This window comes from Blennius ocellaris, assembly GCF_963422515.1.
Source record: "Blennius ocellaris genome assembly, chromosome: 20".
Lineage (NCBI taxonomy): Eukaryota > Metazoa > Chordata > Actinopteri > Blenniiformes > Blenniidae > Blennius > Blennius ocellaris.
In genome coordinates, this window is record NC_137669.1 from 14,143,471 (window position 1) to 14,159,144 (window position 15,674).

The 15,674-nt window shown below is 43.7% G+C and overlaps 1 protein-coding gene across 1 annotated transcript in view; it reads right to left on the reverse strand.

Moving 5' to 3' along the window:
* LOC308144445 (uncharacterized protein) overlaps positions 1-15,674 on the reverse strand; it is a gene marked incomplete at its 5' end in the record, with an annotated part of 20,829 nt that continues 5,155 nt past the window's right edge. Inside the window, 29 exons of the mRNA XM_080515561.1 lie at positions 1-2,269; positions 3,294-3,389; positions 3,494-3,559; positions 3,658-3,715; positions 3,916-4,044; positions 4,131-4,264; positions 4,354-4,428; positions 4,508-4,816; positions 5,530-5,862; positions 6,515-6,847; positions 8,516-8,857; positions 9,367-9,711; positions 9,915-10,049; positions 10,292-10,349; positions 10,499-10,600; positions 10,703-10,830; positions 10,920-11,604; positions 12,091-12,233; positions 12,335-12,392; positions 12,627-12,763; positions 12,876-13,379; positions 14,017-14,097; positions 14,171-14,219; positions 14,309-14,416; positions 14,608-14,753; positions 14,839-14,895; positions 14,990-15,034; positions 15,296-15,353; positions 15,501-15,626. Of these exons, the coding sequence (XP_080371687.1) occupies positions 342-2,269; positions 3,294-3,389; positions 3,494-3,559; positions 3,658-3,715; positions 3,916-4,044; positions 4,131-4,264; positions 4,354-4,428; positions 4,508-4,816; positions 5,530-5,862; positions 6,515-6,847; positions 8,516-8,857; positions 9,367-9,711; positions 9,915-10,049; positions 10,292-10,349; positions 10,499-10,600; positions 10,703-10,830; positions 10,920-11,604; positions 12,091-12,233; positions 12,335-12,392; positions 12,627-12,763; positions 12,876-13,379; positions 14,017-14,097; positions 14,171-14,219; positions 14,309-14,416; positions 14,608-14,753; positions 14,839-14,895; positions 14,990-15,034; positions 15,296-15,353; positions 15,501-15,626 (6,768 nt within the window). The 3' untranslated portion in view covers positions 1-341. The remainder of the gene's footprint in view (positions 2,270-3,293; positions 3,390-3,493; positions 3,560-3,657; positions 3,716-3,915; positions 4,045-4,130; positions 4,265-4,353; positions 4,429-4,507; positions 4,817-5,529; positions 5,863-6,514; positions 6,848-8,515; positions 8,858-9,366; positions 9,712-9,914; positions 10,050-10,291; positions 10,350-10,498; positions 10,601-10,702; positions 10,831-10,919; positions 11,605-12,090; positions 12,234-12,334; positions 12,393-12,626; positions 12,764-12,875; positions 13,380-14,016; positions 14,098-14,170; positions 14,220-14,308; positions 14,417-14,607; positions 14,754-14,838; positions 14,896-14,989; positions 15,035-15,295; positions 15,354-15,500; positions 15,627-15,674) is intronic.

The window sequence follows — 15,674 nt, forward strand, 5'->3', positions numbered from 1 at the left end:
TACTATTCAATCTACAAAGTGGCGAACATTTGGAGCATCAGGATTAAAACAAATAAAACACTGATAAAACTGCTACAAAAGGCTCAGTAAATTACAGCAGATTAAAATCGAAAAAAAACAAACCCCGATGTGATTTCATATGAAAATTTTTTGACTGGTAGCTTAAATTTAAAGTAGAACTCATAACAATTTCCTTACATAGTAACCTGAGAATTTGATGCTACTTCAATGAAAACTTTTCAGCATCAGGAAAACAACTGGGTAGCTGATAAGGTAAAACACAAAACCATAGGTCACTTTTTCCTGCCATTTTCTCCAGAAACAGTTACTCCTCCCTGCTGCTAATTCGACTGTTGGTACCAGCCGTGCTGTTGGTTCTGGTTCTGTTGCTGGTTTGAATACTGCTGCTGCCGCTGCTGCTGCAGATGCTGCTGGAGCTGATAATACTGTTGTTGCTGATAGTGCTGCTGTTGCTGATAATACTGCTGCCGATACTGGTACTGCTGCATTTCCACGTTGGTCCACCTGGGTTCCATCCCAACTGCTGAACTGTGTCCAATTGTTTGCAGATGCAAGTAGTTTACTCCCGAGTGGATCTGGCTTGGGTAGAGTCCCGCGGAAGACTGGCAAGAACTCTGGGAGGAAACGGGAGGGTTGATCGTAGGGTTGGCGACAGTGTTGGCGGCAAAGTCAACATCAGGCTGACCAACAGCATGGGGATTGACGTGAAGGGTGACTGCTGGGTTCACAACACTGTTAGCATGAGGGTTGATGGAATAGTTGACGACACTATTGGTGGGGGGGTTGACGACACTGTTGGCGGGAGGGTTGACGGCACTGTTGGTATGTGGCTGGACCGAACTGTTGAAAGAGTTCATGAAAGTCTTGGTAATGGTGCTGGCCTGATAGTTGACTGCAGAGTTGACGTGAGGGATGACAGAAGAGTTGACAGTGTTGGCGAGAGGGTTGACAACCATGTTGGTAGGTGAGGTGAAAGTCGGGTTGATAGTAGGGTTGACTGTGGTTTTGTGAAATGAATGTCCAGGTTTACCATATGTGGCTTTGCTGTATTTGGCATATGCTGCAGGAGTGGGTACCGATAGGCCTGTGGACAAGCCCACCTGGGGGTTACTGCTCAGCTTAGTGGGGCCTTTAGAGCTGCCAGTCACCACGTATCCACAAGCATAATTTCCTCTGCCCAATACGATGGTGTTTATGGGACAAGCATCAGATGTTCCAGGTTCTGTGACACTGGGAGCAACAGCACTGCATGTCAGCTGCCTCGTGCTGCCTTGTGGATGTCGTGGATCACTGGATTCAGCATGGGAGGCAGTAGAAGTCGTAGGACACATTGCCACGCCACCAGCACCATTGCTTTCAGTTGTCGTGAGCGTAGGGTCGTCCCTCATGCAATTGTTCTGAAAAAGTGATTTGCTGGCTGCACTGGTAGAGCTGGCACCCCGGGCGAGAAGCTGATTGAGAAGCGGATTCCGAGGAATGCCTCCTGAAATCTTCAAACCCTTGTCAGTAGTATTCCTTTCTATACTTTCACTCGCCAGAGAAGCCTTTCCTTCATCACTTGGTATTGACGTGATGGCACGGCAGTGGATAGCTTTCATAATATCTGTGGCTGAACAAGCCTTAGTACCATCTCTCAGCACACTTATTATTTGTGACAGAACTGTGAAGTAATTTGGGGGTATGCTTTGTATGTCAGATATGGACTTTGTGTGTTCAGGCTGAAGAGGCAGGGAGCTGGGAGTCGCAGCAGGGTCGCCAGCAATGGAAGAAGGCGATACAGAGCTAGGCTCCTGAATGGGCTGCAGTGGGGGGGCTTTGGATTTGGTTGGCAAGGAGTTCTTTGGGGAGTTTCTTGTGCACGATCTGACCAGTGTTTCAACAGATGTATCGGCTGGCCTTTTCCTTTTCCTGCTCGGAGGGTTTGAGAGAGGCAGTGTCTGAGCGACTTCAAGATCACCCGGAGCAGAAGACAAGGATTTTGAATCTTCATCTGTCAGATTTGCTGCCAACACATGGACGGTCGGGGTTTGGTGCTGGGAAACGGGTGGCACAACCTCCTTTTGCACAGAGAGACTAGCACACATGTTTCTGGGCTGGATACAAGTGCCAGCCTGAGGAAGTGGAGCGATGGCAGCGTCAGCCTTTGAGGGAAAACTTCTTGCATCCAGAGGACTGGAGGCTTTTCTTTTTTGGACGTCATGTAACTCTCCATCCATCGGATCTTCGTTCACGTGTTTTTTTTTTACTGCTAAGGGAAACGGCAGAGGAAACACAATAAAAACGATTAACCAGTGACAAAATGCAGTTTGAAGCCAGGACATATCCACCTTTCACATCCGTTTTTTTTTTTTTTCATGAAGCTGTCTGGTGTTCATTGGAATTCATAAACTATTAAGCATGTATTTTAACTTTGTTGCCTGTGATGTAATGTCACTGGGGGGGGGTATGTTGGAACAGTACAGTCTCTGATCTACCTATCTTTTTTAAGGCTTGATTTTCAATTGAATTGGTCAGAAACTAGTTTCATAAGTTTTATTTGTCCAATAACATTTGAAAATGTGTTTTGTTTTCAAATATAAAGAAACAATAAAAAAAAAAAAGTGAAGAGATTTTCTTTTAAGTATTTAGAGGCAACCGTCCTCTTTTATTATACACTAACTATGTGTAGTTTCTGTGTGGTGCCAAAAATTGTATTTACCTTTCATGTCACTAAAAGACCAACATTTCTTTAAAACTGACTAATTGCATTTATTGTAAATATTTTGTCTATGCTGCATGATAAATCAGGGTTACCATCATTTAGGGGCCGCACTACATGCATTAGTCATTAATGTATGCAAAACAGTGTTTAGTAGCACATAATTTCAGTTTTCAAAATAGTTTTATGCTCTTATACTGAAATTATGAGCGATTATATTGCTTATATCTTCTGCGGGATGCTGTTAAAGCACTTAGAGAAGAAAGTCCAGTCTGTGACTGTCAGTGGTTACGATGACAGACCAAGATGGAACAGAGTTAAAGTACAAGACAAAGTAAACTATTTGGCCGGCTGATGTCGGGGGTTTGGAGACTGTGGCAGAACATCTGTCACCAAAGTGAGAGGAAGGCCAGCTGTTCACACCTGCAACATATATTGAAATGTGTTTCCTCATTCTCACACTGGTTCAAGCCAAACGGCCTAAAATAAGTTATTTAAATGCATTCATTGGACAGGTTCTCAACATGTAGAAAAAAATGGAGAGATAGTAAGAAATCTCTCAAATTAATGTTACCATGTTTACGTCCCTGGTCCTTTAAAGGTGTTGGACTCAACTGCATCTTTGTGGGAAGAGACAGCTTCAAACTTTGCTGGGACTCGAGCTGCTGACCTGCTCAACAGAAACCATAGAATATAGTTTGTACTTGTATTGTGGCGGCTGAAGTCTGTCAGACTGTGCTTGAGTGTGAAAACAACCGAGCTGGTTGAACTCACTTTTCTGTGTTGGAAGACAGGCGACTCGAAGTTTCCTTTCACTGATGCTTTCCAACAGCTTCAAGGCTAAAAAAAACCAAACAAAAAAAACAGTTTAGACAAGATCTTGTATATTTTAATATGAAAATGAACTCTGGCCAGTTGCAGATTGTGTATAACGGTACCTTCAGTGAATGGGGCTTTCTGAAGATATTCGTACAACTCTGTTCTCAGCAATACAATCTGAGAAACAGAAAACAGCAGCAGGTCCTCAATCTGCTTTTACTTTTCTTGACATATATATTTTTTCGATGATATATATCAAAACACACTAGTCCAATACAGAAAATTACTGATGCAATTTTGAAAATCTCAAACAAAAACAATAGAGGCACTGAAAATACAACATTTGGAGATCCTTCATTAATATAGATGTGAGCTACCTTCGCGCCTATATTCAGAATACTCTCCCGCTTCGCCACCTCCGAGGTCACCAAGTCAAAAAGTTCCAGTCTCTCTTCCTCGAGTAAGTCCTGAAAGGTCCAGAACTGCAATAATTCAGTGTGTCGTTTCTGCTGGAAGAACATACGTCTGATTATAATCTCCATTAAGCAGCATTTGCCAAAAGTCATCGTCACGGCTCGGAGACGATACACACCAAATAATTAAACTTGTGATTTTGGCTGATCATGTGCTGGCAGATGTTGTTTTGGGGCAGCATCAGTTCGCAGCTCTCGCACAGGAAGAACGGCATCTGGGAGATGCCTCGGCACTCCCACACAGTGCCCTGACCTGACGGAGACATACCAGCTTTAACACACCGGCAGCTTCAATCATACTACCGAGGATCAGAATAGGATTTGAGCATTATAAACACTCACCAATGATGGGCTCAGCGTCCATTTTTTTTATACTCAAGTATGCCAACAAATGGCTTTCTCCTTCAATTCTTTCCCCTGTGAAACATCAGAACATGAGAACCAAGCACATTCAAGGACAAAAATCGAGAAACGCGAGAACACATGCAACACTCGCCTATTGAAATTGTTGACACTTCCTCAGATGAACTCCCTCTTCCAGGTCTTGACTGACTCTGCACTTCTTTATCGTCACCATAAGCAGCAGGTTCAACGTGTCGGTCCCAACCCAACAACTTTACTTCCGAGGTCTTCTGACCATCTCTGGGTTTTTTTTGTAATTCTGGACCCTTCCTTGGCTGTGGTTGGCTGCCGACGGGAGCGTCTTGAGACGTAGCAGGAGTTTTGGAAAGCGTTGATGTGGATTCAGGGTAAGAGACTTGTGGTTTGGCACAACCACGATCATTTCCCACATCGACTCCTACAGCTTTGGAAAGGAAAAGGTTTTGTGTAAATCATCTTCATTAATCTTAATGTCGACATTATATAAAGAGCAGAAAGTGCTTTCAGCCAACAGGCTCCCCTCACGCTACAACAAGCTCCACATTTGAGTTCAGGAGGCCGCGACTCTCTTTAACCCTTTCCTATTGGATAAAACTTGGAGCCAGGGTGAAACTGACCCTCTTGTTCGACAAGCTGCTACAAGTTGATACTGTCTGGTGATTGTATTCAATGCACTGAGCTTCTCACCGAGTTCCAGCCTCCATGGGTTCTTGTATCAACATAGCTTGTAATCAACTTTGCACGTCTCCTTCTCCTGCAGTCTATACTCTCCAACGTGACGATTGTCCATGTGGACTGCCGTTCTTTGACCGGTTTCTTTGTCAAGATAAACCTCGTTTCCACTGTGCAGTATGTGCCGGTACTTCATGGTTCTGGACGGGCTTTCGTGCATATACACTGAATAAAAGCTGTGGATGGTATCGAGTTTACCATCACCTGATCTCGTAACTTCACATCGACTGCCAACGACTTTCTTTTGCAAAGCTGCCACATCATTGGCTGTAGTATGAACACTCACATGATGGTTCAGTATCTTTTTTTTTTTCCTTAAGTACGACAACAAATAACTTAAAACTTCTGGGTTTTTTTTTCGTGTGAAGCAAAATCTACAAACCCAAGAACACACAGAACACTCACCTATTGAAACCCTTGACGGCTCCTCAGATGAACCGTTTCCTCCAGGTCTTGCATGGTGCTTTGCTACTTGATCTTCCTTGTTGGACGGTCTTGACTGACTCTGCACTGCTTTATAATCAGAAGCAGGTTCAACAGGTGGGTTTCGACTCAACACTACATATGTCTTCTGAGCATGTCCAGGGGTTTTCTGTGTGTCCTTTAATTCTGGAACCTTCCTTGGCTGTTGTTGGCTGCCGACAGGAGTCTCCTTAGACGTGGCGGGAGTTCTGGATGTTGATTTTGTGTAACTGACTTGAGGCTTGACACAACCACGATTATTTTCCACATCGACTGCTACAGTTTTGGGAAGGAAAAAGCTTTGTGTAAATTGTCATATTCATCTTGATTTAGTCATATGAAGAAAAAAATTATAATGAGAATGATCCAGAACACAAGACAATTAAGATTGACGGGAAGAAAGATGAGAATGACATTGAGAAAAATGCTGGCGAGCATTTGAAGTGTTTTAAAGTAGAACAGGAGAAAAAGACAAAGCGGATGTTTTCCTCCTCTGTGTCTAGTTTTACTGGAGGCTGTTCTCCTCAAAAATGCTTTTTCTTTACAAGGAATTCAAACATTGACGCTGGGAAGTACTTTCTCCTGTGAAACATAAGAACCTGGCACATTCCAAGACAAAATTGACAAACATGAACACACTATGGGTGTAATGGCATCTGTATTCATCCCATACTTTCACAGTATGGTGTCATCTGACAAAAATATTGGAGTGTGTACATTAAAAAAAAATAAAAAAATAGAGTCCTCCTTCAATCCAGGTGGCAGTAATGAGCCTGAAAGCTGCCGTAAAACATAATTGCAGAAGAAAAAGGAGCAGTTAAAAAAAAAAAACAGATGAAGAAAAGTGATGGAGAACGTGGAGTTAGTCACCAGCTTCCATTAAATTAACGGTCTACCGCTGCACCTCCAGAACACACAGAACACTCACCTATTGAAACTCTTGACGGCTCCTCAGATGAACGCTTTCCTCCATGGTGCTTTGCTACTTGATCTTCCTTGTTGGACGGTCTTGACTGACTCTGCACTACTTTATCATCAGAAGCAGGTTCAACACGTGGGTTTCGACTCAACATTACATATGATGTCTTCTGAGCATGTCCGGGGGGTTTCTGTGCGTCCTTCAATTCTGGAACCTTCCTTGGCTGTTGGCTGCTGACAGGAGTCTCCTTAGACGTGGCGGGAGTTTTGGAAAATGTTGACGTTGATTCAGGGTAACCGACTTGAGGCTTGACACAACCACGATTCTTTTCCACATGGACACCTGGAGATTTGGGAATAAAAAAAGATTTCATGTAAATTATCTTGCTCAGTAAATTTGATGTCATTATATTATGAAGAGGAGAAAGTGCTCTTGGCACTTGCAGCTTGGGCCGACTCATGTGAACCTGGACTCTTTTCCTTAGTGAAGCTGCGATAAGGTTTATGTTGTTCGGTCATTGTATTCAATGCACCAAGCCTGGGTTACTAAGCCATGACTTGCAATTAAAATTTGCAGGTCTTTCTCCTTGCGGCAGGCACGCCTCCTCGCCGCAAGTCCAAACACGGAGGAGGTGACACTGTTCTACCAGTCAACATTTCTTTATTAACACACGCATCGCCACACCCAAGGCCACTTTTACACATACCAGAGTTTAAAAAACAACAACAAAACAAACCCTGGTATTTGTCTCTACCAAAAAAAATGTTTTCATCAACACAGACAGTAACGACAAGCAGGCAGTGTAATGAGAAGCATGAAGCCATGATAGCCAATCAGAATCCTGGAAATTCACCAATTGTGACAAACATCCGCCGACCCCCCCTTCAGATGCAACCAGAGACACGGAGTGTATCCAGATCTCCATTGAGGCCGGAGCTCTCAGGAATTAGGAAAGTGTGTGGCCCAAACACAGAGAAATACTTTTTTCTTCCAAAATACCAGGGTCCGTGTAAACACGGCCTCAGATACACACACAATGCTGTTGTCTTCTTCTGCCTGCAACACGTGTGTCTGGGAGGTGAAGGGAACTTTGTGCCACCTTGGTCTGCCGCCATGAGACTAGACTAGAGTCGTTTCACATCCTGTGATGTATACATTTTTACGGCTTTCACCAGATAACAGATACTTTGAGGTCAGTTTTGCCGTGTCGGCTCAGGTTGTAAAACGGGTCCTGGACAATGACCAGACATCCTGATGGGATGTTATGGTCACTCATACCTTATTTGGAAGGTCCATGTAGTTCCATTTGGACCTCTAGAAAATGAGACGTGATCCTACACTCAGTAGCAGATTGGCAAAGCAAACTCCCGGGTTGAACGTTCACCTGTATTTTTGCTGCTAAACTACTTGTGCATTAAATCCTTCTCTACGCAAGCAAGAAGGCGTCACTGAAGTCTTTTTTCATCCTCAAGACACACCTGTTGTTGTTCACTTCATAACCTGGTGCCCAAACAGGGACAAGGGTTTGTTGTTTACTTCAGAGGCTCCTCCCTTTATGGGGGGAGACATGATCGGTCCTCAACTACTAGCAGCTGAGGCCAATCATCCCTGAATCGACAAACCCAAGAACACACAGAACACTCATGGGTCTCGACTCAAAATTACATATGATGCCTTCTGAGCATGTCCAGGGGTTTTCTGTGTGTCCTTTAATTCTGGAACCTTCATTAGCCGTTGTGGGCTGCTGACAGGAGTCTCTTTCAATGTGGCAGGAGTTCTGGATGTTGATGCAGGGTGACCGACTTGAGGCTTGACACAACCACGTTTTATTTCCACATCGACTCCTTGACATTTGATAAGGAAAAAGTTGTGTAAATTGTCTTGTCTAGGAATCTTGATTTAGTCATAATATGAAGGAGACATAAGATGAAGAGATCGAAAACAAGACAATTACAATTTGTGGGGAGAAAGATTGTAAATTGCAAACACATAAGCACACAAAACACTCACCTATGGAAACTCTTGACGGCTCCTCAGATGAACTCTTTCCTCCAGGTCTTGCATGGTGCTTTACCACTTGATCTTCCTTGTTGGACGGTCTTGACTGACTCTGCACTACTTTATCAGCAGCAGCAGGTTCAACACGTGGGTTTCGACTCAACAATACATATGTCTTCTGAGCATGTCCAGGGGTTTTCTGTGCGTCCTTCAATTCTGGAGCCTTCCTTGGCTGTTGTTGGCTGCTGACAGGAGTCTCCTTAGACGTGGCGGGAGTTTTGAAAAATGTCGACGTTGATTCAGGGTAGCCGACTTGAGGCTTGACACAACCACGATTTTTGTCCCCATTGACACCTAGAGATTTAAGAATAAAAAAGTTTTGCATAAATTATCTTGTTCATTAATCTTGATAGAGACATATGAAGACGAGAGCGTGCTCAGCCAACAGGCTCATCTGTCGTTTTAACAAGACTTAAATTTGAGCTCAGGATACAGAAACCGCCTCCCACCCTTTCCTATTTGAGAAAAAATTACAGCGAGAGTCGACTCAGGTGGACCTGGAACCTGCTCGTCACCGGCGAGACGACACCGTTCTTGAAGTCGCCATTTCTTGATTAATCAACACACAAATCACCCCAGACACACGCACAATGCCGCCTCTTCCAGGCTCGTGTGCGTCTTCCTCCACCTGTCTGGGCAGCTCCTCCCTTAATGGGAGAGCGGTGATCAGTCCTCAATGACCTGCAGCCAGTCATCCCTCTCCCACACTCCGGTCGTCTGCACTCTCTGTTCTTTATTCACGGATTTCTTTTCTTTGACCCCAGTTCTTCATCTAATTGCAAATAAGCACACAGAACACTCACCTATTGAAACTCTTGACGGCTCCTCAGATGAACTCTTTCCTCCAGGTCTTGCATGTTGCTTTACCACTTGATCTTCCTTGTTGGACGGTCTTGACTGACTCTGCACTGCTTTATCATCAGAAGCAGGTTCAACACGTGGGTTTCGACTCAACATTACACATGATGTCTTCTGAGCATGTCCAGGGGTTTTCTGTGTGTCCTTTAATTCTGGAACCTTCCTTGGCTGTTGTTGGCTGCTGACAGGAGTCTCCTTAGACGTGGCAGGAGTTTTGAAAAATGTCGACGTTGATTCAGGGTAGCCGACTTGAGGCTTGACACAACCACGATTATTTTCCACGTTGACTCCTACAGGTTTGGACAGATACAGGGTTGGTTTTAATTGTCTTCTTCGTTAATCAAACACGCCTGGTTTTCTTTACAAGGTATTAAAATATCGAGGTTGCAAAATGACAGTTTCAATCAGAGCTCTATAAATCAAACTGAAATGAGGTTGGAAATCAGGTGTATGTGGGAGACATTTGATCCTCGGAAATGACACTTGAATTTACCATCGTCTGAGCTCGTGACTTCACATGGACTGCCAATGACGACTGTCTTTTGCAAAGCTGCCACATTGTTGGCTGTGGACGAAGATGAGCCCTTCAGGCTTTTCTGCATCAGCATTTCTGTCAATCTTTTTATAGCTGAAACAAGAGACACGGGAAGAATAGGAACCATAAAAATGACAGATTTCAGTAACAATAAATCAAGACAAACATGAGCTATTCTCAAAGGGAACCGTTTTTAGTATGCGACTTTTACAGTGTGATACCATGTTTGTATCTGTGAGTGGAAACGTAAAATTTGATTATGGTGACGTAGGATAAAAGGAAATAAACACCTTGCACTTCAGTCGTTTATACTTCAGAGAAAATTATTTCCTTACCGATCTTCACTGGAAGACGATTCACCTCCTCATACACATCGATCATGACTTCCAGTCTCTAGCAAAAGATTAATCACAACTAGTTAACAGCCTTATCCGATCCATCCAGTACAGCTCATGTCAAAACAGCTTCCAAATATTTGCAGGAGTTCAAATGTACACGACTGAACTTCAAAAGTCAACAAGATGAGATAAAACACTATGTACCTGACTGAAACTTCCCTGCTCCTTCGCCAACATGGCCACCGTCTCTTGAAACTTCTGTGCATACTCCAAAGGCTTTGCAGTCCATCCGGGGATTTTCATTTGCTGGGAAAATAAAATATAATATAGTTTACGACGTGAAATTGAACTCTGCTGCTCTTGTTGACCAGCGCCTTGACTTTCCTCCCAGTCTCATCACGCACGCACCACGTAGTTATACTGGTGGCTCATCTCGCGCAGGTGATCCGAGGACAGCAACCTGACGGAGCACAGCTGACAGTAGACCTGCTGCCGTTTTTCCTTTGAGCTCATAAAAACAATGAGTTGATCGGTACCTGAGAGGAGGCGAGAGTGGAGACATCTATTTTAACATCTCATTAAGACGCGTTCAGATTTTTCTTGCGACGTTAAAATCAAAACGTACCAATTTTAACAGATCCATTAGTGGACTTGGTCTTATTTGCAGTGGCGAGTGGCAGCTTCGTTGGCTCCCTCTTGGATTCAGGCCTGCCAGGCATGGCTGCGATCACTTGAGGAGCAGCAGACTGTGCGATGTGGGCTGAAACATTGACCACTCCTTCTACTCGATTCCCTTTTTTAACTGCCAGTATTGACTTTTTGCCGGTGGCCACAGATTTTGGTAACTTCTGACACGTGCCTGAAGCTGCAGGTGCAGTTTCCAGGTATTGAGGATTATTGTCAGCCATTATGCTCGGACCTTCATGCACCCCTGTGGATCCTTTTGGAGATGCACCTTCAGCATTTTGCTGTGCAGCTTCTGCATCAGACAATGCACTCGAGGCAGAACTGACTTCCATTACTTCCTCTGTGGTCGCTGTACACGGAGAGGAAGTTGCAGTGCAGATTGTATTAACCGCCATCCTTTCATCCAGGTCCGAGTTGAACGTAGAATCGGCTTCAGAGAGTTTCCCTGGGAGAGCAGGAGGCGCCAGGTTTTTTTCAGTTGTGCTTGCCGATTCAAAAATGCCGACATGAGACTCTGCGTATTCTCTCGGTTCAGCGGCTTGAGTTGCGTTCGATGTCACCGCAAGTATGCTCGCTGCCGCCTCGCAGGTTTCTGAATCACCTTCAGTCTTCACGTTCTCCACCTTTAAGAAGAAACAGGATGTGGTGAAGCCCTGAAAACACTGACTGCAAAGTCAACTTTTGTTTTTTTTTCTGTGTTCGGACTCTTTATTTTTAGTAAATGGGAGTTTATCTCAATATGGATACACACTCTGCATAAACAAAAAATTTTTTTTTCTTTTTTCCAAGCAGACAACAGAATTAGTGTTGAGCAGGACATTTTAAACTTAATGTTGGTGTTTGAACATAACAGGACTGCAGCACATTTCTAAAATGGGGAGTTTCTCCTTCTGGAGAAAGTTAAGCAACAATGGTTGCATTTCACAAAAGATGGGCATCAATCCAGCAGAAGATGGACGGTCAGCAGATTTTAAGGCGGAGACGAGTTAAGATTAGCGGGAAAGGGAGATAAGTTCATTCTAGTTTGTATGAATAAGAAAGACTTGAATTATCTAGATGGAAAGGAAGTACAAAGTCATTTTAGCTCACTCAAAGACAAATTTACTGACCTTGATGTGATCCCTCACAGAGTCGACGATATGTTGCTCATGAAGGGTGATAGAGATCTCCTCTTCTTTAACAGAAGGTGGAGCAGAGGGTGGGGTTGAGGGGCGCTCAGACCGGGAGAGAAGCACCGACACCATCTCAATCACTGTCAAGGTGAAGGAAGATATTGGACTGAGCTCTCAACTGCACAAAATAAGCGGCAGACAGAGGATTTCTTCCAACAAGTTAAGACTGACACAAGCTTACCCGATTCAAAGCTATGTTTTAAGATGACACTGTACATATCTTCCTCCAGTTGAACAACCTGAGAGTTTAGACATAAACAACAATCAATACAAGAAGCAGACGTGGCCGTGCTACTTAAGCTCTCTCCCACTGAAAGTACAAGAACCGCTTTAACTTAATCCCATGCTCTGAAATGTGCACAGGCACAAAACAACTCTGGAAGAGAGGACAGTAGGACAACTCATTCACGGACGACATTTCAGAATTTTCAGGGCGAAACCGACAAAAGATGTCTGTGACGACATTCGCTCACCTTCAAAACAACATTTGGATGGCCGGATCCATTAACGTGGCTGATGAACTCGTCTTGTGGGATCTTCAGGGAGCAGCACTCGCAGAGGTAAACCGAATCACGTTTATCACATCGGCAATCGTACAGCTTGCTTAAACCTGGACGGAACGGTTTCTCCTGATTATCAACTTCTCGGTGACGATCGAAATATTCTCATGAATGCTGAACAAAACGGATTACCGGTAAGGCGACTAGAGTTTTTATACGTACGGCCATTCTGACTCGGCTTGTGGCTCTCTTCCATGGCAGGCGCGCTCTGGTCCGTCAGTCCAGCCTCGCCCTCGGACGTGAACCTCTGTCTTTTATGGCTCCGGTCCTCCGGGGATCCTTCACACATGCCGATACTCCTTTTGCTCATGCCGCCTTCGTTGCTGCACTTCTCAAGCTGTGCCGGGACAATTTCACTGCTTTTGGCTGCTTCGTGCTCACAGTGCGCTCCAACTTCCTCTTTCACTGCGCTCTGGCTGCTTCCTGGAACTTCCCGACTGGTTTTATCAACTTCAGCCTCTTTTGATTCCTCTTTTGTCGTTTCAAGTGACGCCTCTTCAGATTTTGTCTCCACCGCCGAGTTGGTTTCTAAAACCTCTTTTTCCAGAGAGACTTTTTGTTCACTTGAGACATTTTTTGTACCTTTGTTTTCCACATTTGGTGTTTTTTCAACACTGTGGCCTCTCACGTGGTTCTCATTGGCAGTTGAAGGAGACCCACTGGGAACTGAGAAACAATGTAAAAAAAATAAATAAAGTGCATTTATCATTCTCTGATTAAATGTCACGCTGCATCAAAACGAAAGCAGCAAATCGATGAATGAATGAAGGATTTAATTTTAAGGCAGCTGAATACATCTTGACGATATCCCAGACAAAAATGGGATGATATTCGATATTCTCACATAACCAGTCTCCTTTTGTAATGTCTATAAATCAATTCTTAAAATGTGATGGTTTAAAAAAGGATGTTAACTAGCCACAGGGACAGCCAATCATGATGATAGCATAGCAGTCCTTTGCTCACGTGAAATATTAAAAATCAAAAATTGATCGTGGAGACGTCTACAAACATCCAGGCCGCGGAGCAACGCAACCCGGAGATTCTAAATCAAACACAGGGGTCATTTCTGAATCACAGGGGGTTCCGAGTCGATACTAGTCCAGATGGCAGGAAGCAGCGAAATTTAACAGAAGTGGGTTTATGTCGATAAAATAAAACAAAACAAAAACCTCAACCAACTTTCAAACTTCAGGTTTTCAGGCAAGTTTCAACTGAGGTCCAACACCAAAATACATGTTTTAACATAGGAGAAATTTGATTTCCGGGGAACGATTCCTTTAAATCATTTGATTTGACTTACCCAGTCTTCCTTTGGGCTGTATCTTTGGCTCAAACATTACCCTGCAGTCCTGCTTCTCTGCAGATTTCAAAATGTCTGTTGCTGTAAAACAGGGATGAAAATGAGTAAAGCCAACGCTTCAGCCACAGAGACGCAATTGTTGCAGCACGCTTACTTTTCTTATAGGTTTGGGAATCCCTCACGGGCACGGTCAGATTTACCTCCTGAGGGAGGCAAAAAAAACATCGATAGAAAAACAATAAATGTGTGGCAAAAAAGGGGGGTGCTCGATGAAGATGGCGCAAAATCCAACCTGTGGCTCCTTCTCCCCGGGTTGATGAGTCTGAGCCTGTTGTGCCAAATCCAATAAGCACTTTGCGTCGACATTGCTGGAATCCAGTGAGCCTGGGTGGAATTTCTCCTACACACACCACACACACATTAAAAAGGAACACACCCACACAGTTCATTTCTTCTGCTCATAGAACAATAAGTTGTCAAATACAGTCAATTGATTAACACACTTGCGTTAAAAAACGGGAGTATTCCGACTGACCGTCGCCGTTATCGTCTGTGTGCACGTTTTTCCTGCGACATCAATAAATTACTCACCAGAAATAAGACGACGTGCTCTTGGCAGAAGATGTGGACGTGGGACTCCTTGTTCCGTAGCTTTCTTTGACACAGCAAACACAGAAAGGCCCTGTAGCGCTGTGACTTAGAGTTCTGTGCCTCGTACTTGACCAGGAACTGCTTTCCTACAATAAAGAGGTAAACGAAGTCAAGCAGCTGAATGTGAAGAGGATTTCGGCCGGACGGCTTTATGATTTCAGTTATTCTCACCCAGCACAGGGAGGTTGTTTTTGGCCTGGAGACCGTAATTTGTTTTAAATGGCGGAACTGCATCAAAACCACAAAAAAAGACATACAAGTAGAATGACATCAATAATAATAAAATTAAGTTTGTTTTTCAGTTGATAAGCTTGTAACTAACCTCCGTCCGTCAGGCGAGTGTCGCAACGTTTAAGCACTTCCACCGCTGAAGTCCATAAAAAGAAAATATCAGACATCATTTCACATTGTGACTTCTGAAATGTATGTTTTGTTCTGGAGTTTGTCACAAAAATAAATGTGGAAAAAACTGCAGAGGCACACAAAATACAAAAGTGAAAGGACAGTGAACAATATAATGTGAAACAAGGTTTTTAGTTTTTAGAACCAATGTGCAAATCAAATGTGTTTTTTTTGTGTCCTCTGCACCGAAACGATGGGAAACGTCCCACGCAAGATCAGCTCTTACCTTCAGTGTAACCCTTTGTATTGATGTCGCAGAATATCCAGTACGGCAGATCAATAACCTGGTAGAGAAACTTACTTTTATTGCACTGGGCATCAGCAAACTTTTAGCAGCTTTGCAAAATGCTTCTAGAAATAACTAGTTTTGTTTGTTACTTGTGCTTGATTCTTCAAAAAAATGAATAAATAAATAAATGTTGGTATTTTACCTTCAAGGGAATGAATGATCTGTCTTTTTTCTCCTTTTCCCACACCTTGGCCTTCAGTACCTTCACGTCCAAGTCGACATCAGACTTCCATGCAAAAGGCAGCACCTCGGGATCCTGGTACCTGGACTGAAAGGACAAAAGCTCGTCACGACAAAGACATTAATCTAATTTCCA